Source organism: Bombus fervidus, chromosome 10, assembly GCF_041682495.2.
Source record: "Bombus fervidus isolate BK054 chromosome 10, iyBomFerv1, whole genome shotgun sequence".
NCBI lineage: Eukaryota > Metazoa > Arthropoda > Insecta > Hymenoptera > Apidae > Bombus > Bombus fervidus.
This window is the reverse complement of record NC_091526.1, coordinates 13,333,977-13,357,166: the sequence shown is the minus strand read 5'-3', so window position 1 is coordinate 13,357,166 and position 23,190 is coordinate 13,333,977. Positions and strand designations below refer to the sequence as shown.

At 44.4% G+C, this 23,190-nt stretch overlaps 1 protein-coding gene across 2 annotated transcripts; it reads right to left on the bottom strand.

The window, feature by feature from the left end:
• Window positions 1-484: 484 nt before the first annotated feature.
• Drm (odd-skipped family member drumstick) lies at window positions 485-22,559 on the bottom strand. 2 transcript variants are annotated; one of them, XM_072011257.1, is made up of 4 exons: window positions 22,332-22,559; window positions 14,541-15,104; window positions 8,668-9,276; window positions 485-4,398 (listed from the first exon to the last, which is right to left on the bottom strand). In XM_072011257.1, exons 3-4 carry the CDS (start codon window positions 8,895-8,897, stop codon window positions 4,323-4,325), a joined length of 306 nt encoding a protein of 101 aa, XP_071867358.1. In that variant the 5' UTR covers window positions 8,898-9,276; window positions 14,541-15,104; window positions 22,332-22,559; the 3' UTR covers window positions 485-4,322. The 2 variants fall into 2 exon arrangements, with proteins under 2 accessions (XP_071867358.1, XP_071867357.1); XM_072011256.1 differs by lacking the exon at window positions 22,332-22,559 and having other exon boundaries at window positions 485-5,045; window positions 14,541-15,030.
• Window positions 22,560-23,190: the final 631 nt, after the last annotated feature.

Here is a 23,190-nt window from a genome sequence, read left to right as displayed (position 1 = left end):
CTACCTACCTACGATCCGTCAGAGCGTTGTACACCTTCGCAAAATCCTTCCTATTGGACTCGTCCCAGCAAGAAAGAAACGCGACCTGGTCTGCGTAGCGATGCATAGATCACCGTCAAAACCCTCGAACAGATCGAAACGGAAGAGAGAAAGAAAGGAAGCGGAGGTGGAGGCTGCTGGGCCGAAGTCGTCCATCAAAAGACCCCGAGGGGCCCATTAAAATAATTCAATTAAACGGACAACAAATCAGCCTCGGTTCGAGCAGAGATGCGAGGCATCGGGATGAACATGGTCATCCGATAACTTTCATCGGTTGGACTCGTCGGCCATGGAAAAAACGATGGGACGGCGGATTTCGTGAAAATGTGCTCGCTCGCGCTCGCGCGGCCCGCACAGAAGAAGAAGAAGAAGAAGAAGAAGAAGGAGAAGAAGGAAATAAAGGCAAAAAAAGAGAGAAAAAAGAAGAAAAAAGTGCGGAACAGCGTTTTACGACTTGGCAAAATTTATTGGTAGGCCGGTAGGGTGGGACGTGCCCACAAGTACAATGCGATTCCCCGAAAGCACACGGAGAGGTGTCACGCATACTCGTGTCGTCTTATCTCTCTTCGAGAGAAAAGCAACAGAATCACCTCTCGCTCTCTCTCTAGCTCTCATACGTTTTCTCACACTCTTTCACGCACACATACGTTCTGTCTGTTTTTCACATTGTCACCGGGCTGACCGTGCGCCTCGGTTCACTTGTAAAGCTAGCGATACAGGCATATAGATATAGATACACGTTACAATATATAATTATAATAATTATAATATAATATATAATAATATATAATATAAAATATAATAATAACATTATTATCACTTCTATTAATCGGTAAAAACGTGAATACAGCTTCTACGGGGATCGAGAGGCCTATCGATTGGCTACGATGCGCATTGACTAACGACTATTCATTTTTTTCAGTTTTCTTCCATAACGTTCGTCCAATAATTAATAATTATATAATAATAATAATAATAATAATACGCACGTGATAATCGCGTTGTTCGTAATAAGATACAATATTAGAAAATATAGCGATAAATTGTCATTTTCAAGATATATACAAAGCGCGACTTTGCTTTTCTTTCCTTTATTTTGCCAACTTCGTTCCTTTTCTTTCCCTAACTTCCGTTCCGTTCCGGAGAAACAGGTCTCCCGAGAGGATCACAGTTGAATTTAATACAATTTCAATACCTCAAGGGATCGAGTGAAGTTTTTTATAGCTTTTTGTCGATGTGATCGCCGCAGACTTTCGATGCTAACGAACAATTGACCGATCGATCCATCTCGAGCACCCTCGAGACGTCGCAGCTTACGAAAGTCGGAGTCGTTCAAACAATTATTTCCACTTTTCATCCACGCCGTGTGTAAGTGTTTAATTTACAACGTGCACGCGTTAAAACTAGTCCCGGAAATTTCTCGATCGCGACCGATACGCGACCGTGTCAGAAAGTATCCCTATGAAGAAAGAGAACAAAAAATAAAAGGTAGCTGTGCAGCTCGAGTCGCGTGTAATACATCATCCTTTCAGGGAAGTATGAAATGTTAATTTTACGCAAATTATATTTTGATCGAACGTCCGGTGACGGAAAAAAGAAATAGTTGTTTCTTCGACTATGGCGATCTGGTTAAATATATCGTAAGATCACTGGTGATTGTTCGGTTTGAAATAGTTTCTTAAGGAACTTCTGTTATTTCGAACGATCGATAATTTCATACTTTTGATATTTCTTTTACGCCCATTCGGCAAGCACACGATCTTCATCGAAAACTAATCTTGAAATTAACACAAAAATATCCTTGAAGTAGAAAGCCAAGAATAAGACCTTGAAACCAAAAATTACCAATGACATCTTCAATGGATTCGAACATGCCTGACCGGTTTCCGTTTTCTCCCAACGCTTTTCCCAATGCCGATGTTCAGCAACGAAGCCACGAGAAAGGTTACGAAGACGAGAGAACGATACGGTCGCGCCAACGGCTGTCCAGTCTAGGAAACGCTCGATAGCAATCGATCATGCCGTTCTCGATCGAACGGCCGAGGTTTCGTATCCGCGCGAAATCGAAGAGACACTTGCAGAGTCGACGGTTCATCCACTGGAAACCGATTCCAGCTGACTGCTATCTGCGTCAGCGGACTCGCCTTGTTTCACATTTCCAAGGTCGTCTGGTCGCGTCTCCGGCTAGATGTTGCTTCGCTCGCGATTTCGGTTCGCCTTGGTACGCTATGGGACCACCGAGATATCTTGATTCGATTCTTCCCGTTGAATCGCGTTGAATCACGCGGAACCGAGCCCCCGAGACGACTCGGCTGTGATCCTGATGGCCAGATGTTGATGTCGGACCAAGAACGCGTCGCTCCAGGCCTGGGCGTGGTCCCACGGTAGCATCCGGTCCTCAGCAGCATCTTTGAAGCGGGTTATTACGCGGCCTAATTTGGAACTCTAGCCCGAGGTCCTCGTGTAACACCGTTGACACGGAGCCTTCCTTTTTTCTCCGCTTGTTGCCACCTGCTCGTGAAACGAGCGGATCTTCCAATTCAAATTAGCCGCTTCCGGACCAACGTGAATCCCAATCGGCGATTCCGGGACCCCTTTGATATTGAAATTCAAATTTCTCGATGCTTCGCTCGCCGGATTCGTGATCCTCGACAGGCATTTCTTTCGTGAGATTAATCAGTCTGATATTTTAATTTATTTCTGACCACCTTTCCGAAGATTCTCGTGCGTATGGATTTCCTTGTTCGTGTTACAGTTCCTTTAATAGTTTCCGATCGAATGTTTCGAATTTGGTAAGGCGAGAATGGCAAACGATGAAATTTCGATCTTACGGACGAAAGCGTGCGATGATTTTCTTCGTACGACCTTGGCCTCGTTGCTCCGTTCCCATGGATGCTCGAACTGAATTACGGCGGCTTTGCTTTCCATGATTAAGATGTTACTTAGCTCGGTCGGGAGAAAGCAGGAACCACGGGCGAGTAGATTTTTCGAGATAACGAAAACTGGTTGGGCATATACTTCGTGTTCTTCGAACGTGTCGCTGATAACGAAGTTAGATTTCCCTGTCTGCCTTTCCACGATCTTATGCAACTTCTGACTATCCTTCACCGGCGGACATTCGTTAAACACGTTGAAGTAGAACGATTTCGTTTGTTATCTCGCACGTTCTTCGAATTGTCGAGAAATTTCGATCGAGGAATGCTTGAAATACTCTCGAAAGACCATAGAGATCTGTTTAACGAATGTGAAACGTGTCGTGATCAGATCTTCGGTATTCTAACTTCCAGCTCTCGTCTTGATGTGAATTCAACGATTCGATTAATTTGATTTTGCATGGAATCCTCGGGAGCCTCGTGCCGATGAAATTCTAACACGGTTGACACCATTGACGTGATTCTTCTTGTTTTGTTTCTGTCTCTCCATGTCTTTTGTCGCGATGAAAAGTCTCGATGACTTGCTGTGGCTGGCGTCTAGGTGTCTAGGCTTGGAATACAGGAAAGTGGCAGAAGCGAAAAAAAAAAAAAAAAAAAAAATAAAAAATAATCGGAGAAGCGGAATGGAGGAGCGAGAAGCGAGGTTCGTAAGACAGGCGAGGAGACGATCAGTAATTACGGAACTGTTTCCCTTGCGACTCAGTAGGCTGACGCGCTGCGTCTTTTTCGAGTTGATTAATTAATCGATCGACTCGGAATACCGACAGACGGACATCGAGAAGAATGGACGCGTGATCGGGTCAAAAGATTCTCGGAATTTCGACGTGGATTTTTATTTTCATCGTTGGATCGTTGTCGAGAGCTTTTTTTCTATCGTTTTTCGTGTCACGCTCGTTCTCCTTTCGTTTCTTTCCAACGCAAGGTGTCTGAACATTTACCGAAGTCAGATCTCGTTCTTTCTACTGATTTTCCTTTCGTTTCTTAATTTTTAAATAGAACCGGAAGAAGAATAATTCAACATAATTCACGATCGACTCGATGTAAAGTAAGATTTCTAATTGAAGATGCGTTCTTGTATTCGATCGGCATTTAAAATTAGCATCCAGAAACTAATTCTTTCTGAACAGAACGGCCGACACGTTATTCCGTTTCTATATTTCATTTGTATGCTCGTATGTATAAAATACGATCGTCGTACGTTTATATATATACATACGTATAGGCTTCGTCGAAATTCCAAAAAATATTTGTTGAACCACGACCGCGCGGCATGAAACTAGCCTAATCAGAAACAGAGAGAAACGCGTCTCTACGGGAGAAGATTTAGGATATTAGTTGGCCGGATGGCTTCTAGTACCTAGAGTAGCCATTCGAATAGCCATTTGAGTAGCCGTTGGAGCCCTTGTAGGGAACAGAGTGTATGCTCCTGGAACAAAGATGGTCGAAATCGGAAGATGAGGAAAATTCTCTTCAAGAAGTTGTCTGCTTCCTCTCCCTCTCCCTCACTTTTTTTCTTCTCCTAATTAGCAAATCAAATTCCACCGCTTCGCGATTAGCGAGGAGGGTGTCGTGCGCGCTCGTGTTAGTATCAGTAGAAATTAGAAGGCGATAAATGCGATCGTGGATCGTCGATCGTAGCAGAAACAGCGGAAGAATAACGAAAAAGGTGATAGCGTTGATAGAAGTGTAGATCTTTTATAGCATGCTGGGTGTATTATATCCTTCCTTGTTCTTTTTTCTTTATCTCGTGGTGGCGGTAGCAATGCACGGAATCGATGTTCGTGCGTTGTTCTCGCGATTGCGACAGGGACATAACGCGGCAAATTTTGAGTGACGAGTACGATAAAAAAGAAATAAAAAGATAATAGAAACAAGAGGGGAAGACTATATAAGTATATATAAATGTCAAACGATAGAGAAGAACGTGGATTGCAACTTTTTGTTGTTATAGGCTGTTGTTGAGTTGTTAGAATTTCTTTTTGTTGATCATGTTGATATTGTTGTTGTTGCGTGTACATTGTGTGTGTGTCAAGGTGCAGGAGGTTCAGAGCTCCCGCTCACCGCCACCCACATCTACAACAGAACAGAAAACAAGACCACCGCCGTTACATACAAGGTATCCATTAGTATCCACCAGTATCGAAGATTTATTTTATCGCTCGCTCGTTCGAACGTGCGTGCGCACGCTCGCTGGCTCGCACGTTCCATGCGGAGGCAGCATTATTTCAGACTGATTTATGGGTCAGACTGATCTTCAAAGTGCCAAGACGGCGTCATGGGAGGAAGGACGTGAACTTCGCGGATCTACGCGGATTCCCTCTCTACCTTCTTCGTTTTCCTACGCGAAATTACCACGGTGAAGGTGACACGTTACCACTACGCAAGGCCAATATGCCGCGAAAAGGTCACGCGTGAAAATGATCCGGTTCGCTCGATCGTCGACGAAATTCAGATCCAAACACAATTAACTAAATTATCAAAAATGTATTCTCTACTCAATGTCTTCAAAATCGATCGAGCGATCAATGATTTTCCAATACAAACTGATTTTCTAAAAAGTTGACTTCTCTGCTCTTAATCCTTTCACTATTTCGTTCACGAATGCCAAATATCTCTTCTTAAATATTTTAGAACAATATTTTATGTATCCTTTTTTTTTCATATACCTTTATATACATTGTGATCCTTCTCCAGCTATTAATTTTTAGAGCTTTGCGTTATGTTAGAGCGGAGGTTGCTACTAATTGTTAAATGATTTACGAAGTTGCAAGACCGGTACACGATACGCCAAATCATTCTCGTTCCTGATAAGTAAATTTCGTTTTTAATGAAGCGATGTCAACCGCCGGAGATATCGACGTTTTTATTAACTCCATGGTATTTCCGTAAAAGCAGTAACTTTTTCGTTTAAATTATACCTTTATATATCATGCATTTTATGCTAGCTCGAGCATTCGAATTACTACGTTTAATATCGAACAGGAAGAATAACAGAAGTTTCGTCTCTCAGAATTGCTTGAAATACTGGTAATTTCAGTCAAATTAAAGTTGTACGTAAATCATGTAATTTTGGAACTCGATTAAAAATTCCCAGAGATTTTAAATTTTAGATTCTTTTCTTCTCCGTATTAACAAAATCGTTTATTTACTTTGCAATTAGCGAAATTACAAGAAATATCATTGTTCATCGTTTATAGGATGGAATTAAAATGAACAAATTTTAATTCACTGTATGTAACAACATGCGAAGTATATATCTTTCTTGAAATGGAAAGTGCGATTTCATAAACGAAGAAGTTTCCGCTTTTCGTATCAACGATACAAAATTTTATAAAAATTTGCATTGGCGCAAATATTTGGCTGTCAGTGTGCAAAAAATTACGATTATTAGGGGTGTATTTTATATTCGGTTGACGTTTCATAGCCAATTCATATTTGATTGCCGATTGTCGACGACCGACGGGTCGCGAAGTTACGTCCGGCTGAAGCGAGCAAACTTTCGCTTTTCAATTCTCACGTTTTATCGTAAAAAGCTAGCTATTTTCGCGAATATTTGTTAAAACAATAAAAATTCTTTGTGCCAGAACACGTAAACCCAATTGACGAACAAAATTTATCTCGAAATCTCTCGTCACTCGTCGAAACACGTTGTAATACGTCTTGAAATAAAAAAAACTTCGTTATTTCACAAGATATTGCATAAAATTATCTATGTTCGATATTTTACGATACTTTTAAAAATTCGTATAGAACGGGGCTACGAAATTTCACGAAGTAAACCTTTTCGCATGGAAAGTGCGGCGAAAGTTTCAAACGTTAAATTCTTAACCATATTTCTCGTTTTATCGAATATGAAAAATGTATTTTTATTTTGAACGAACGTGTCTGTGCTTCGTTCGACGACGATTATTCTCAACCGAGTTTCTCGACGCGATTTCGCATTGAAACGACGATGGTTCCGTCATGATGGGAAAGGAAAAGGATTGACGAATCGTCGGTGGGAAATCATCCAGCAGGATGAATCACTAAATGAAGTACTGTCTTCGTTGGATTATACTTTTTCGTCTTACAAAAGGTCCTACTGGTGACCCGACCGGTTTTCGAAGTGGTCCCTATGTTCTTGCTCGCTTGGGTCAATACACAATATGCGCGGCTAGTTCGTTTTAAATCGATAGGTTTCGAACGAATGCACTTTCGTCGTATTTTACCAACTAAACGGGACTGAGAATCGAATGGAACGGAACTACCATCGAAATTTCGGGAAACGACTCGCTTCGAAACGTTTTAACGTTGAATTTATTCGTTATTTCTTTGTGGAAATGCAATTTATGTTTCGTTTCAAAAGTTGCCTCGGTATTATTGCCTTGCTTTTATTACCGAAACGTGATTTTTGTTTTACATTTTGAAACAAATGTACGAAAAGAATTTAACGACTGTATTTAAGGAAAATATTCGACGAATAACAATGTTTGACTATGCTAAGACGATTCGGCAGAAACGTCAACTTCTGTAGCTGTGTTCTTTTCGCGAGTTTTAACTTTTCTTTTAGATCACAATTTTATTACCGAACCTACGTTTATAGTTATCGAAAACGCGAAGATTCTTCTGATAAAATTTCTGATAAAAAACGATTATGCCTGTTAATTTTTCTTTCACATGACACTTGAATTTCGCAACGTATCAAAGTTAATAGTTTAACGTTAGAAACCATCGAAACGACGAACAGTTTAACAAAAGGAATCGGACAAAATTTGTTAAATCACTTCGCTTATCTCTTTGTCATATTTCCACAAAATGATTTGAACGCGAACACTGCTATACGGCTATCAACGCAAACGTCACGAGAAAGATATCGATTTTTCGTGTTAAAACACAAATTTCAACATTTTCTGACCGGAATTTTATCAAGGTATTCGAGAACATCGATTCGAGTACGCCCGGCACGAAAGATATCGATTTATCACTGTTCGAACTTTACGTTACCGCACTTCACGTTCAAGAACATTCGCGACGGAGCACGAATCGAGCACAGACACGTCTTTCAGCTACTGTCAATCTTCGAACGAGCCGTAGCGATCGATTTTTCGGGACCAGTTCCGAGAAAGTGACCGCGCGATCGACACTAGACGTCGAGAAAGACGTCAATGAAATTCGTCTTCAGACACCAGGATCACGTCGAACTTCACCACAATCTCTCCTCGAAATGGCCACGAGCTCGTCGAGTCTGTCAGTGTCACGGGCACGGTGCGCGACCTTTTCAGTTCGCACTAGTTCAGTCATAATCATCACTCGATGCAACTTGCTATCGCGACACGGCAATCCACGATCAACCACATCACCACGAGACCGAACGAATAAAAATAATAATAATAAAAAAAAAAGAAAAACATAAGAAAAAGAAGAAAAAGAGCAGAAAACAAAGTATAACAAAGACTGCTGCACTGTTAACCCGTACAGAGACGAAAAATAGCGATCCTGGGTCTGTTGGACGTCTGGTCAACGCGAAAATCAACCACGAAATTGGTCCCGTCGCCGAGCGGCGAATTAGAACAGACTCGATAAAAAAAATGTTCATATGTACGTATATACGTGTCTCTATATATGTATCTACATATACACGGATATATAATAGAGGCATATAACAGACGTATGCACGTACATAGATATTTAAAAGAATATTCCGGGCGAAATGTACCTGTGTTGCTTGAGGTTATCCTGTCGCTTGAAGGACTTTCCGCAGACCTCACAGGTGAAGGTCACGTCGTCCTTATGGCTGCGCTCGTGGATCATGAGGTTGTAGGGCTTCGTGAAGCGCCGCTGGCAGTACTTGCAGACGAACTCTACCGTGCACTTGGCGCGCATCTTCTGCCGGCGGCCGAACTCCCTGCCGTGCCCCTCTGTCTCCATCGGCATTATCGCGAACATCCTTATAAATTCCCACCGCTCCTTCTCTTGGTCGACTCTCTGTCTCCTTTCCCTCTACCTCCTCTCTCGCGGTCCTGCTAACGCCTCGAGTCACTCCCTCCACCAGGTTACAAGCCTATAACGGCGTCTCTGTCCCTCTTGTCCCGACAAGGGGCACGTTTTCTCTCTTTCACCGAGCTTCCTCTCTCCTTTTGGTCCCTCTCTCACGATGCTCTCTCGGTGTCGCTCTTCTCCTCCTGCGCAAACCTAGTCCCGACCGGCTAACTCCTGCGAGTGAGATCACTCGGCCTGTACCTCCTCGCGGGAACACGCTCTCTCTCTCTCTCTCTCTCTTCTTTTTTTTTCGTTCTCCTTCTTTTTCTCTCCTAGCTCTCTCTACCTGCGGGAAATAAAGGAGCAATGATTTTCGGATCGATTCCCGGAGACGCGACCGCTCGATCCGCGCTGCATGGCAACGATTAGGCACCAGAATGGTACCTAAAATCCGGCGCGGACAAGCGACGCGACGTCGTTGCGATTTTAAAACGGTGACGCTTTGCGGCTCGGCAAGATCATATTTTTAATAGTACAACGCAGATGAGCGTGCGATCCCACCGTTGGGAATGCGCAGACGCACGTCGTCACCGCTGCGAAATCGCAATCGCATCGCTCTTTTGTATCGAGGTTTGAGGATTTCTCATAGAAATGCGAAATAGTCGTAACGATTGCAAAGCAGATTCTTCTCTGCAACCGAAGATTCGTAACGGATGTGTACTCGAACGAGAAATATTCCCAACGAAGATTTCGCATCTTTACGTGATTCCAATTTACGGAATTTTGATGTTGCCGATCGTGCAATACGATGACAGCGAAAGATCGATGGAGATAAAAAAATTCTAAGATGGAGATTGGTCCACCGAATGCGTTGGTGGTATTGCATCATTAGATATACGAACATACCAAATTATATCGGTGATGTGGCGATCGGCGATTCGACGAGTTTAGCTGTGATGCAAGCGATCGACGCGCCGTCGATGCGATTTCGCAGTAGTAACGCTGTATGATTCGACAGGCACGTGGGTATTTTCCACGAAGAACGTTAAGAAAAGGTTGCTCGAAGATACTTTGGACATGTAAGGGCATCTTGAAAGAATCGCGCTTTACCGAGATACGTAGTTTCGCTTGGAATATGGCTTAGAAAGTTAGCTCGAGCAAGTAGTGATAGTAAATGATTGCTTGTACAGTCTTCGAGATGAGGCTCGAAGCAATCGAGAAACTTACGAGTATGGGATTAATGGAGCATACGATGCTATCTCCTTGGACAAGATTTGATCTCGTTGATCCATGAAAATCATAATTTTGCCTGTAGATTGAATACGAAGATGGTTGAAGAATTAAGCGAAGGGAAATGAACGTAAGGATGTGTCGACTTTCGAACGAACAAGACAGAAACACCATTATCCTCGACGCGCTATCCCTAGAACGCTAACAGCTTTTTGCACGAAAGATTGACACGTAGAAACGCGAATTCTTTTGCGTGAAAACTTGAGTAAGAAGTACTATGTTTCTGAACACTTCATCCCGTAGAAACTGGTCTTAAATCTTACCACTCGCATAATCAAATCAATCCTGTTGCAAAAACTACGGCTTCCAAATGGCTTTATCGCGAGACTGTCAACGATGCGGGCTGTCCATCGGGTCCTTCGCTCTTCGACGTCTGCTGTCCGACTAGTTACAGAGGAGTGGAAGAAGGGGTGTACGGTCGGAAGTAACGAAGCAAGTTAAAAACGAACGCAACGCCGGAGGAAGCTTATTGCTCGGCGAGTCGTCGAAAAGAGAGGTCCCGCGGAGTGGAGAGGCAGCAATAAAAAAGGCCCCCGGGGTCTGATCGCGGGGTCCGCCGCGGCCATTGTGCAGGAGCCACGTCCGGTGCTACTGGTAGCACAAGGTAAGCACACGGCGCACGCTCGAATAAAGTGGCGTGTCCGAATGAGTAATAAGCGTGGCTGGGCGTATCCCGGTTGGTTAGGCTGCCTAACGGCGGTGGGGCCTAATCGGAGCTGCGTGTTACGCACGAATCTGCTCTACCCGCTTTTTGCTTTCCGCCTCTTCGTTTCGTTTCAGGCGAACCGCCAGATCGGAGCACGCATCCGCGATTCGTCTATTCGATATTACGTATAGACGAAGAATTCCATTTATTCTCACAAAAATGTCGCCCTTAACTCAGATATGCTTCGACGTTTCTCTCTTACGATATCTCTTAATATTTCTCTGCTATTTGCGGTTTGAATCAAACGTATTTTACGCTCAGCTTATCGCCAATTCGTAACAACGCTGATTCATGGGTATGACGTGAAATCTACGCGATTCTGAATCGAGAAGGGGAAATTTTATTCTTGGAATTTACTATTATTAGACACCTACTTTTGGTTTAACACCGGTATTATATGGCAAGGGGTTGATCGTCGGTTCGCTGATGTTTCTCCAACGTCCTCTTCTACTATCACGATGCGTTTCTATAAATGTAATTGCGTTATACTTTAGTATATTTTAAACGAATTTTCAAGTTTGATTGAAAATAATGAAGTAGAATGGCGGTCTCGATCGAAGAGGGTCTCGTTAAGTAGAATAGTCCGATCGATAGTTCGTCATCGATTTTTCTGTATAGTCTACCTTGTTCGTCCTTTTCTATCGTCACTGCTAGATTATCATTCTGAAATTCTACGGTATTAACATTAACTTCTAACATTCGGAGCAACACAAATTTTTCTTGCACTTGTAGATTCTTTTAACGTCGATCTTCTGAATTAAAGCAGTTATACCGACTTTCTTTTTTCCACCTTCCTTCCGAATTCTTCGAATATCTATCGGAAAACGAAGATGTTTATTTCGAAATCGCTAGAAATTTCTACGCTGGGGCAATCACGTTACTCGATATTAATTTTACCAGAAGCAATCATCCGGCACAATGTCGAAGCTCGTGTCAATAGTCAAGTTCGTCCATACGCCTGTCGTAATCAAGAGGTCAAAGCTAATGTATGATAATGTATGATAATAGGATGTATATGGAAGCCCGCAGTTATGATCGCGTAGTACGTCAGAGGTATCTGCGAATGAGCATACCCACGCAAATTATGTAGCCATATAGAGGTGAATTTTACGTTATCGACAGACGATCTTCGTTTACCTTGAGAAATACGTAAGAAAAGTGAGCAAAATGTCATTTATTCTCATTCCGTCCGATCTTGGACGTTTTTTCCACTGGCTGTTTCTCTAAATTGGAAAATATCAAGCGTGTACGCTCGAAGGTTAAGAATACCGGTATAGCTTTTATGGACGGGGTCCTTCGCGCGGTCACGACACTGTCATCGTAAAATACGATTTCGATTCATCGTAAGGAATAATGGAGTTGTTTAGGGGGCTGTGAGGAGAATAAAATCATAGCGTTAAACCGGGCAACTGAGATTTCTTAATCCTGTTAGACACGCGTGCTGCAATTCGATCAGGCTGTCGCGTTCTAAGAACACCGATGCTAACGCGTGTTTCACTCGTGAACACGGGCACGTCCCACGAAAGTTAAAGCGTACTTGTCATCCGCCGAAAGTTATCGTTTCGGATCGGTCGTGGAAACGTGGTCGTGATTCGCATGGATATGCGACTGCTTCTTTTCGGCGGGAAAATTACGCTTCTTAGGTAGCCACGAGTCTATCGCGGAGATTTCAAAGTATGTAGTGTTAGGTCGTATGAAATGGCCGACTTTTCGACTAAATACCACGCTGTTTAGAAGCAATGCTACCATTTAACCGTGCTCTTTGAATTTGAGCGGTTCAATCTCTCGCCATCGTCTTACAGTCAGAAACTATTCCGAGAACTCTTTTCAAATTCCATTCGTCGTACATCTATCTGAGAAGACAGTCGTTTCAATCGACTCTGATAACCATAATCGCTACTTAACCCCTCTTAATACCGGCACAAACCTTGCAAGTATTTCCCATTGACCGTCAGAAGCACCTAATCCGCTTAAAACTCCAATTAGGTCAAGCTGCGCTAATGGCGCGGAATTTTCCACGTCGCTTTCGTAACGAGTCATTGACCTTACAAGAGCAACTGGATTGTCAATCGCAGCTGGAATAATTCAGTTACGAAGATTCATACCGATTAACCCCTCGTCCAACGGTCAACGTTAAATATTCCACCCCCAAGGAACTGGTAACGAGCCGGAGGGTTGTTCTCGGCTCTGGCGATCTCATTCCTTCGACAGAAGCGTTCTTTCAGAAGGGAAAGGGATTGCCTCGCGACTGTCGACGAAGACAAGAGGTTCCCGCGTTTACGCTCGGTCCCTCGCGAGCAAAAGGACGGAGGGCACGGATGAAGAGGCAGCCAATCAAAGAGAGGACGGAGTGGAGCCAACCAAGAAGCTCGCCTCGACGTGCGTGCACCCGTTCTCGTATGTATAGAGGAATAAAGAAGGGAGCAGTAGCCTTCGTTCGTTCGTCGGTAGCCAACCAAAGAGAAGCTGCTACCGTGCACCGCCCTACCGCCGACTACCGGTTTTCGGCCAGTCGCTACCGAACCTCCAGAGAAATCCACCAAGCGGAACCACACCCTCCTCCTCTGGATCGACGTGGTACCCTGGTACTGAAAAGTAGCGCGGGCTCAAAGTGCAAGGGCTTGTCCGTCTTGGAAGGGCGATTCCTTATTACAATTCTTCCCTGGCATCCGATAGGAAGGGTGATGCCGAGGCGATCGATGGCGAAGCTTATGGGACGTTGGATCGATCGAAGGGTCTACTCTTTTGCGGTCAACCAGATCGTACTCGGCGACTTAGCTTTGAAAGCTGTTGGCTCGTTATCGAGTTAGTTGGATATAGTTTGATCAAGAGGGTTGAGAATGTTTGCGAGGGTGAATGATCGAAAGAATACGAGATTCCCACCGTTGATAGAAATTTTCGATAAAAACTTTGAGAGAAAGGGTTGATTGCCAGATTTCTAACGACGAAGGAGCGAGAAATTAAGTATTTGGAAAATGTCAAGGGTATGTCCTGGATTAAGACTATCGTCCGGATATTATGATTCGTTCAATCAGAGTACGCGGGACAACGAATTTGAACCAAAGCCACCAGTGGTTACGTTTCGAATCGATCACGTTCTCCCAAACATAAAAATAAAGCTATTACACCAATGGCACTGGTTTGAGAGCGTTCGACGAATAAAAGATTCGGTACAGCGTAGCCTGGTAGCCAATCAAAATGAACCAGCTACCGTGTAACGCCCTGTGGCACGCTACCGGTTTTGGGCCAGTCACCACGAAGACTCGAGAGACATCAACGAATGTGGACCACACCTTTTCCCGCCCGCGCGATTCCAAGTGCAATGAAGCGCGAATCAACAGTCACGAATATCAATTCGATAATAATGAAAATAAAAACAAATTATACGAGAAAGGAAATTACAGATAGCTAGAAATATTCCAATTTTAGGGCCTGTAGGATAAAAGATATTCTGTAAAAAGACCAAACAGTATCAAACTATTACGGTAAATAATGTAAACAACGAAGATAGAAAGGTGTCATCGGTGAATTTTCGTCGTATCGCGCGAGAGCAAACTGTCACGAGCAAGAGGAGGCCGTGACGAAGAAAAAAAAGTGACGAAAGACGCACTTACCGGTGGAAGTAGAAAGCACACGCTTCGTAGTTCCCTCTGAGGACGCGATGTTTGCCGGACTTCTGGTCAAATAAACGTCCCTTTGAAATTTCTTTGGAACTGGTCAGCGAATATGCGTGCGTTTGTTATCCGCGTAGGGGAACGAGGGTGTGTGAGAAAGAAAGGGAAGAGAATCCTTGAAAACTGGTTGGAGACGTTGAGATTCTCTATTGGATTCTCTATCGAACGTGTGTCGGGATGCTGTCTTCCGGGCTGACAGGTCTGGACCGTTTGGGTGCGCGGCGTCGACTGAAGCTCCGTTTGCCCGCTCGGTTCGCTGGTAGCCCGAATAGGTAGGCACACCAGAAGACGGTAGGATGCCGTGTGTAACCGCCAAAGGTCTCCTTCGTCGTCGTCGTCTCGCTTCTTCTGGTTGGAGGACCGGGAGACACCTCCCTACCGAACCAACTCACCGATGCCCACCAGTTGTGTCGTTTCGTTCGTGTGAGCCTCTCTTGATTCTACCAGAAACGCTTCAGGATCTTCCTTCCTTGAACAACGCTGCCACTACTAGTAGTAGTAGGACTATAAAAGTAGTAGTAGTAGTAGGAGTAGTAGTAGTAGTAGTAGTAGTAGTAGTAGTAGTAGTAGTAATAGTAGTGGTGGTAGTGAAGAGAAACGTAGAAGAGGAGGTAAGGATCGAAGGATCGCGGAGGAGGAACGGGAGCAGAAGAAGGAAAAGGAAGAGAGGGCTAAACGAAGAGGAAGACGCGTTTCTTATCCTCGGAACTTGTCTCTCTTTCCTTCTGGTGTCCTTGTCTGACCAGTCGCCGAATAGCAGCGTGGTTATTCACAAATCCTTCGACGACGCGGCTTCCTGAGCTCCTGGGATAGTGGTCATCCGCCCTCCCCTTGCTCCAACTGTTCCTCAAGTTGCTCCCTCTCTTCCACGATCCCTTCCACCGGGGTCCGATAGGACCGCCCTCGTAACCGTTGGATCAGAGAGCATCCCTCTTCGCCCACGCGAGAGACCCTTTTCGAAACGGTCTTCCCACTCTTCGAAGAATACCGACCAAGAGTTCTTTCGTTTTCGCCCTCTCTTTGCATGCCTGCCCCCCGCGGGGGCGGTAGCTAGGCCAGGGTACAAAGGAGGTAGCGGTGCTGGCCAAGCCACCGCGACTATTACCCATTTACCGATCTCTCTGACTTTCGTCTCCAACCGCGAAAATTTGTTTCCCGTTTCGGCGAAAAGAGTTTAGCCTTAGGGGCTAAGGAAATTCGGCTGGAACGCGGCGCGAAACGCCGAAAGGCAGTGCGCCGGTGTACGTGTCACAGCCTTGGGACCTGTCGCCTTTGTCGCCGAACAGCGGCCAAAACGAGTTCGCGTCGTGTGTCAATCTGCTCGCCCACGCGAAAAAGCGGATCAGCTGGAATCGATTCCTGGAAGAGGATCCGCGGCAGCGGTGATCTCTTTGTCTCTATCGAGGCCTCTCTCGAGGCCAGAAAGAGTGACGCTGACGAAGGTGTGGGAGGAAGCGGAGGTGGAAGGAGCGTGCAAGAACGAAGAGCGGGGGCTGACGCGATGCCGCGGGGGTTCCCAGGACACGTGGGAAATGCACAGTAGTCGATGTCAATCCCCCCACCAGCCGGCGGCCAGCGTGGGTCCTGTCGGTCCCCGTCGGGCCCCACTACGGCCCACTGCGGACCCGGAGAGCCATCGCCAGCGTACAGGGTACCGCCCAGCGAGATCTCGCGGTATCGCTTCATTGGACGATTCAATGGGCTATCGCCTCCTTCGCGAGCCACCAGGATGATCGAGTGGTGGAAAAATTCCACGGGAAAGGCTGGCGGATCGCGTGGAAGAAGGAGCGACCGAAGAAGACCAGTGAGCGATCGGCAACAAAGAGAACGCCGACGTACCGCTTGGAATCCGATTGTAGCCACCGGGCAGCGTCTCCACGCCGGTTCGGACCGATCTAGCCGAAGATGAAGACGACAACGATGACGGGGAAAAGACGTTTCCAAGGGCTCTGTCCGACCCAACTTCTTCACCGCGTCTGATCTCTTCGATAGGAATATTTAGGCAAGCAAAATGAAAACCGGCATCCGCGAGCAAAGGATTAGGTTTCTTCGAGATTTCCCTCGCAGATACGCGTGGAAATCGATGACAGCAATTTCGATGCTGACGCAGCTAGAAATTTATGGGAATTTGTGACAGCCACTGGGCTACAGCCTGGTTGAAAATTGAGAAATTCGAATTCCATACCGAATTCCTTTGAAGATCGAGCAGGGTAGGTTAGAAAATAGATAAAGCACGGCTGAATTCACTCTTGCCCGTTATCGCCTGTCATTCGGATTGCCAATCCCTTTCCATATTTCCATAAATTTCCAAGTATTAAATCGTAAATTGCATCGTACGAGTTCTAGCATCGATACGTATCGTCGATATTATATCGTCGATATTGTACAAAGATGCCGAGAACCATGAAATGTTGAAAATGTTATCGATTGTCTAAGGGCACTCTTGGATAACAAATTCTGCAACTGTCGTAATCGTTCTCACGTAGATTGCTAATTTATATGGATCTTTGTGAAATTTGCTGTCGAGCAAAATGTTCGATATTGCGAGTCAAGTTGTAGATGCATCGGAGGAATATTTCAGCAACAAAATTGAAAAATTCAACTCCAGATAGACGAAGAGCAGTCGCAGACAGCTTTCCTGAATAGATCCGTTTCCTTTGCAATTAATCTAATGATTAAATGAATGGTCTTCAAATCGAAAACACTATACTTACGAGGAGATGGCGAACGAAGTTGACCGAAATATGTCTTGTCATTTCTTGCCGTTTCCTTGTTAATTAACGACCGTATGAGTTACAAAAAGTTAGCAGAATAAAACTTTAACAGACCGAAGGGTAAAACGGAACTTGTTGATAAAATTCTGGTCGTAACGAAGAGAAGTAATAAATCTTTTAAATTCCATAGAACGAAAACACGTTCAGATAAAAGAATGAAACGAGGAGAATGCGTTAGTGGACAAAATTGACAGGCGACAAGCCTTTGATAAGGATGTTTACGAAGGACGTATTACCGAAAACTATGCAAACATCGATCTCGAAGATAACGTCTCGGGATTTTGGTTTCCTGTACCGAGTTCAAAGAAGTATCCGGAGAAACTATATGTAAAGTAGATATATATCAAGTAACCTGATTTTTATTTCACCTTTAACCTTTTATTTAACCTGAACATTTCTGCGGTAAGGAGTTTTAGAAGCTTCGTAAGCTTGATAAGTATCCGCGATCTAATCTTAATATTAGTAAGAAAACTTGGCGAAGCTATCGTCTATCTCTAAAATCTTACATTTTTTCGACTTGATAAGTTTCTCTCCTTTCGAATCGTGTCGTATTGTACATGCTCCTGCAACAGCCGCGAATTAACGTAAAATGGGTTTAATAATACGTTGCGATAAATTAGTCTAGAAACACAAATGTAGTTAGAGAAAGTAAAATATATATTAACAACGAGTAATTTGAAGCAGCGCGTTAATGGTTTCTGCTAGAGGAAGGTAATTCGAACAACGAATAATTTCCACGATCGTCGGACGCTGTTTGCTCGAATCTTTTCGCTTGTTTGCGCAACGGTGATCCCTTGTACATTACGTAATGAGAAATTTAGAAAGACGGCGTACGACTTGTGTGTCATTAGCGGCGGGATGACGCGCGTTACGTAAAGTTAAAATCAACTAGATGACATAGGCTGGGTTACACGTGAACTTTACCTGGTTTCAATGAACAGTAGAATAGGCCGTTGATCGGACCAAGCGTAAGTAGAACGAGCATTCGCGATGTACGGCGGAAAGATATAAGAGAAGACAAATATTTTATCGTATCAGGACCTTCGTATTATCCCTTTCGAAGGAATATTTCTCCTGTTACTAGACTTTTGCACTTAATTTATGTACATGGTAATCCTCAGAACGATAGGCCGAGTAAATCTACTTGCTGCTGCCAAACTAAACGAATCCCGCTTAGTGGTTCGATTTCAACGTCTCTATCTGATTATTCGCGCCATTTATTAACTGCGTTAAAGGTTAATACAATTGTCGAAAGAATAATAATAAATATATTTCATAAATTATTCCAACTGGAGTTAAATAGAAAGTTTCTTTCCATTATTACTTCCATTCCACGATGGTAGACGATTGTCGTAACGACAGTATGGAAGAAAGATACTGAAGATCGACGGTATCTAACACGTAACGTGGTAAGAAAGTAAGACAGCAGATAATGTTACTTCTGGAAGCATAGTGTCTCGTATTCCATCGCGTTGTCGTAGCAACTGTCGACTTGGGAAAAAAAAAAAAAAAAAAAAAAAAGGAACGAAATATCGAACTCGATGAACGTTTCGGAGTAACGCGTATTCGGTAAGCGGGGATAGATCACAGAGAGACCGCCGTGTTGGCGCAGGAAACGGAAACTGGCGGAAACAAAGGCCGGGCAAACAGACGGCATCCCATGGGGAATGTTACCAGGGCAAATAGCGCGCGTCCTCGCTATCGGCCCGGTCCGCGACAAATATTGTCACGTTCTTCTGGCACCAAGGAAAAAAGGTACTACGTGGTACATACCACGGCTCGTTTTCGACCTACGGGTCCCGTAGGCCGATAGATTAGGTCCTAGCCACACGATACCGTGAACGCCATCACCTTCGCCCGTGGGCAGAGATAACGAGGAACGATCGAGACAGGTCCACGTCGAATTAGCAGGTAGGTCCCGAGCTTCAGCATCGACGAGGGTCTCGGGCTGGCTGCTACGCGCCGGAAATCTTTTTTTTCGGCCCTCCACCGATGTAGATGTTAGTGATAATATATAATCAGAGCGTGCACTTCAGTTTAGCGTATGATTACAGACTAAGCCCAATTAATCTTCCCCGATATTACTCGCTATTGCTTAATGATATCGCTCGCGTCCAAAGTCGAATCGTTCGACAGCCACGCGTGAATTTTTATGCAAAGAGACGAGATCTCGACGGGACTTTCTCCCGAAGAAGAAGTTTTAGATGCTTTCGAAATCGCTTCGCTCGTGTGAATTTCTTTGAGGCTTAAATTGGATCGTATCGAGTCGATGTCCACCCGATGAAACGTCGCTTCTCTTTAATTTCAATCTCCCCGCTCGATATCGCTCGTTAAATTTCCATCTATTCCAGAGAATCGTCCTTTCTTCGTTGGCTTCGATCCTTCTATATTATATCCGTCTGTTCGAAGATCGAACGGTCAAAAGATAATTAAGCAAGGAATTAATATTACATATTCCAGCAATTGCAGCCTGGCAATGTACTAGCACTGGCCGGACGAGCAATTTTTTTAAGTAAAATCCTTCGAAAAGCATCGATCGATCGTGGTGAACGAAGAAGGGATCATCGGCCAGCGGAGGATTTTTTAGGCCACCCAGTCCGCGAAGCAGCCTGATACGTCTGAAAACGTTGTCAGACACGACGATAATAAGTGTCTCCCAGAATGGCGGCTACATCAAAGCTCCAGTCGCGTTGTTGGGTCGGCGCGAAGTCGCGAGTCGCAGATACGCAGACGCACCCAATGGCAACGCGTCTGTATGCATACGTCTCTGCTTCGTCTGCCTAATGGTTCTTTCACAATTGGTCGTTTCGCAATCGCGTGAATCCTTTTTACCGCCATGCGATTTCTCGGTGGAAAACTCGCGCGATCCATTTGTACGCGCGTACGCGCCACTCTGCCCGCGATTGATAACGAACGATGGATGGATTAGGCTCATGGTCGATGCTTTCGTATCTGTATTCGTATTCTTATTATTTTTTCAAAAGAAACGAAAGAACTTGCGATTAATTATACGAGGCATTCAGAACTATCCGGATGGTGGTATCGGATTTTGCTTCGAAGCAAGCGACATTTTAGTCGTTTTCGAGTTAAAGACAAAAATTGTTGTTATCGTTGTTAGTTGAATCGCAACACCTGAAAATTATCGCGTTCTTCGGATTTTCAACCGCTTTGTGTATCGTACTCGATCTTCGTCTAAGCGATTCGCCATATTCTTCGCAACGATATATGCGATAACGATATATAATACGATCTTTTACATGCCAATTTACACTTTAACTTGCTGGAAAGTATTGTAATTGTCACGGTTGCGTAAAAAACAAAGGAACGTGGTTTTGTAAAATGTCAAAAATTGGAAATTTCAAATAGTTCAGAGTAAGAAGTATAAATCGTCGAACCTTTACGAGTTCAAGCGCGCACAAAGTGAAAATTTCATCCTAAATCGATTTAAAAATAGATGGGCGAAGCGAAGAAGCTCGGTTCATAGAATTCTGTGTTTTACCAATATCGGTAACGTCGTTCTTCTACGCACACATACACGCACACATCCACGCACACGCACACACACTCACTCACAGATTATGTACTTTGTATTTTTACTCCACCGTCGGACGTTAACAAAGTACAATTCCATAATTGCGGCACTTTATTGTCCATCGTTATCAGTTGCACTCGTTAACAACTTAGATAAAGAGATTAGTTTCAAAACGCTGGCTGATAATCAAAATAGAACGCAACAGTTGAATCGTGTTGCGCGTTTTATCGAGACTCTATTAAAAGTTCTGAAAAGTAATTTTTACCTCTGCCGTACACACAATTTCAATTAAACTATATTACTAACGCTAGATAAACGTTAGTTTCCTTATCTTTCGGTCGTAACATCCGCGTAACTCTAACTCGTTGCTCCACTATTTTCTAAGCTCGACCTTATTCATTCGTATTTTGCACACGATCTCTATCGATCCTTTAACCGTTATGCAGAGATCGTCCAATTAAATTATTCCTAATTAACATCGAAATATCCGTCCCAAAGCGTCGTACGCTGGTACATCTCGCAAACGACAGGGAAATATTTCCCTGTAAAATTTGCGTAAAATTTGTCGATCGATCGCGAAGAATTCGATTTACATCGCTGTGAACGACGCTTAATCGAGAGCCTACGAAAAGGTACGACGAACAGTTCGCTCGCATAATGGGCATAGGGCGAACCCAAGAAGAATCGCGGACCAAAGCCGCACCTTGTGCCGGCCACGTAAGTATGCGACGTGCACACGTTATAATGCTACGCCCGCGAACGTACGAGGCAACTAAGGTTATTGCGACCACCGTGGCGCTCGATAGAGCACCGCTTTCACCTACGATCCTCCTCCACCCTCGTCTCGTTCGCCGATTTCATTCTGGAATTCGATCGTTCCGCAAGCCGATCAACCTTCGTTCGAATTTCGATAACGATAAAGGGAACGCGATGCAACGATTATTCTTCGCGTTCCATGCATCGCCTTTCTATCGTACGAATAATAATTTGACTCGAAGCTGTTCGACGTTTGATTTGTCCGTGCCAGTCGCATTGTAATACCTACGACGGTAATTGACTGTGAATTCGAACGCGTAGGAGCGCAAAGGCAAACGTGCGCGTCTTGCGACTTTTCCAACGGAGATTCCACCATGCAAATTTCCCCGAAGCGCTTCGAAGGTAGCAGATAAGAAGCCCGGAAGGTGTGTCTTTCGTTTGCCGATCGGAGGAATACTTTTGTCAGGCCGCCAAGATATCGTCAAAGTTTACAACTCGGCTACTTAGCTTTTGCCGTCCGAAATACTCGTCGAAATAAATACGATGTATGTCGTATAAATTCAAATTCTTCGTATCGGGAAGTAAAATCGCTTTACCAAACGACTCGCATTGCTCCAGAGACGATGACTGTCGTGCGAGAAAAACCAAAGGTTCGACGATGCTGTTTACCTTCGGCGTCCGGCGATGTTTCCCGTTGGCGTGTCACTTTCCCGCACACGCTACACGCTAGACGCTGCGTTTGCGTTTCGATATTTGAGCGCGCATCGATCTCTCGGCAAACGCGGTTTCTTCGTGACTCGCTCCGCGAGGTAAATCCGCTTTCCGCGAGAACACGACCACGCGTTCGACGATTCGCCGACCAGCCACGGTACGCGAGTTCTACGTGACATAATGAAACTCGTCGCGTGAGATTCTTCCGCACGCTCTGACGGAGCGTTTATTGGATGCTGGAATGCTAGATACTGCGACTTTTACGTTCTTTACGACGCGCAGCGCGAATACCAGCGAATCGCGTGGACATTGTGCGCTTGTTACGTAAAATCTTTACGTTTGCGGCTAAATACGCGTTTCTTCGCCCCCTTCGCAGCTTCGAAAGTATCGCTCGTCGTAATATCACGGCGTAACGTTACTTCTTTACCTTTCTCGGTACTTGAAAAACGTCTTAGTTCTCTCAAATTTCTTTCGCGTCAACAAAAATCACTTTTGTTAAGGTTATTGGATGTATGCGAGTACAAAGGAACGCGTGGATAAATTGTAAGGTAGAAAATACATACACGTAAACTCCCTAGAGTTCACGCGGGATAGGGATAGCTCTTTTTGTTTTACGGGTAGCACGACGTTCTTTGTTTCACGGACAGAGCGACCCTCTTATGTTTTTCGGACAACCATCTTTGAGAAGCACGTATTTTCCCAAACGGACGGACAGAGAGTAACATTAGAGGCGGACAAGATTACAGAATAGTTATTTAAAACTTTGAAGACCGACGTAGAAAGATCGGTAGCTCAGGACGTTGAAAATCCATTTTGT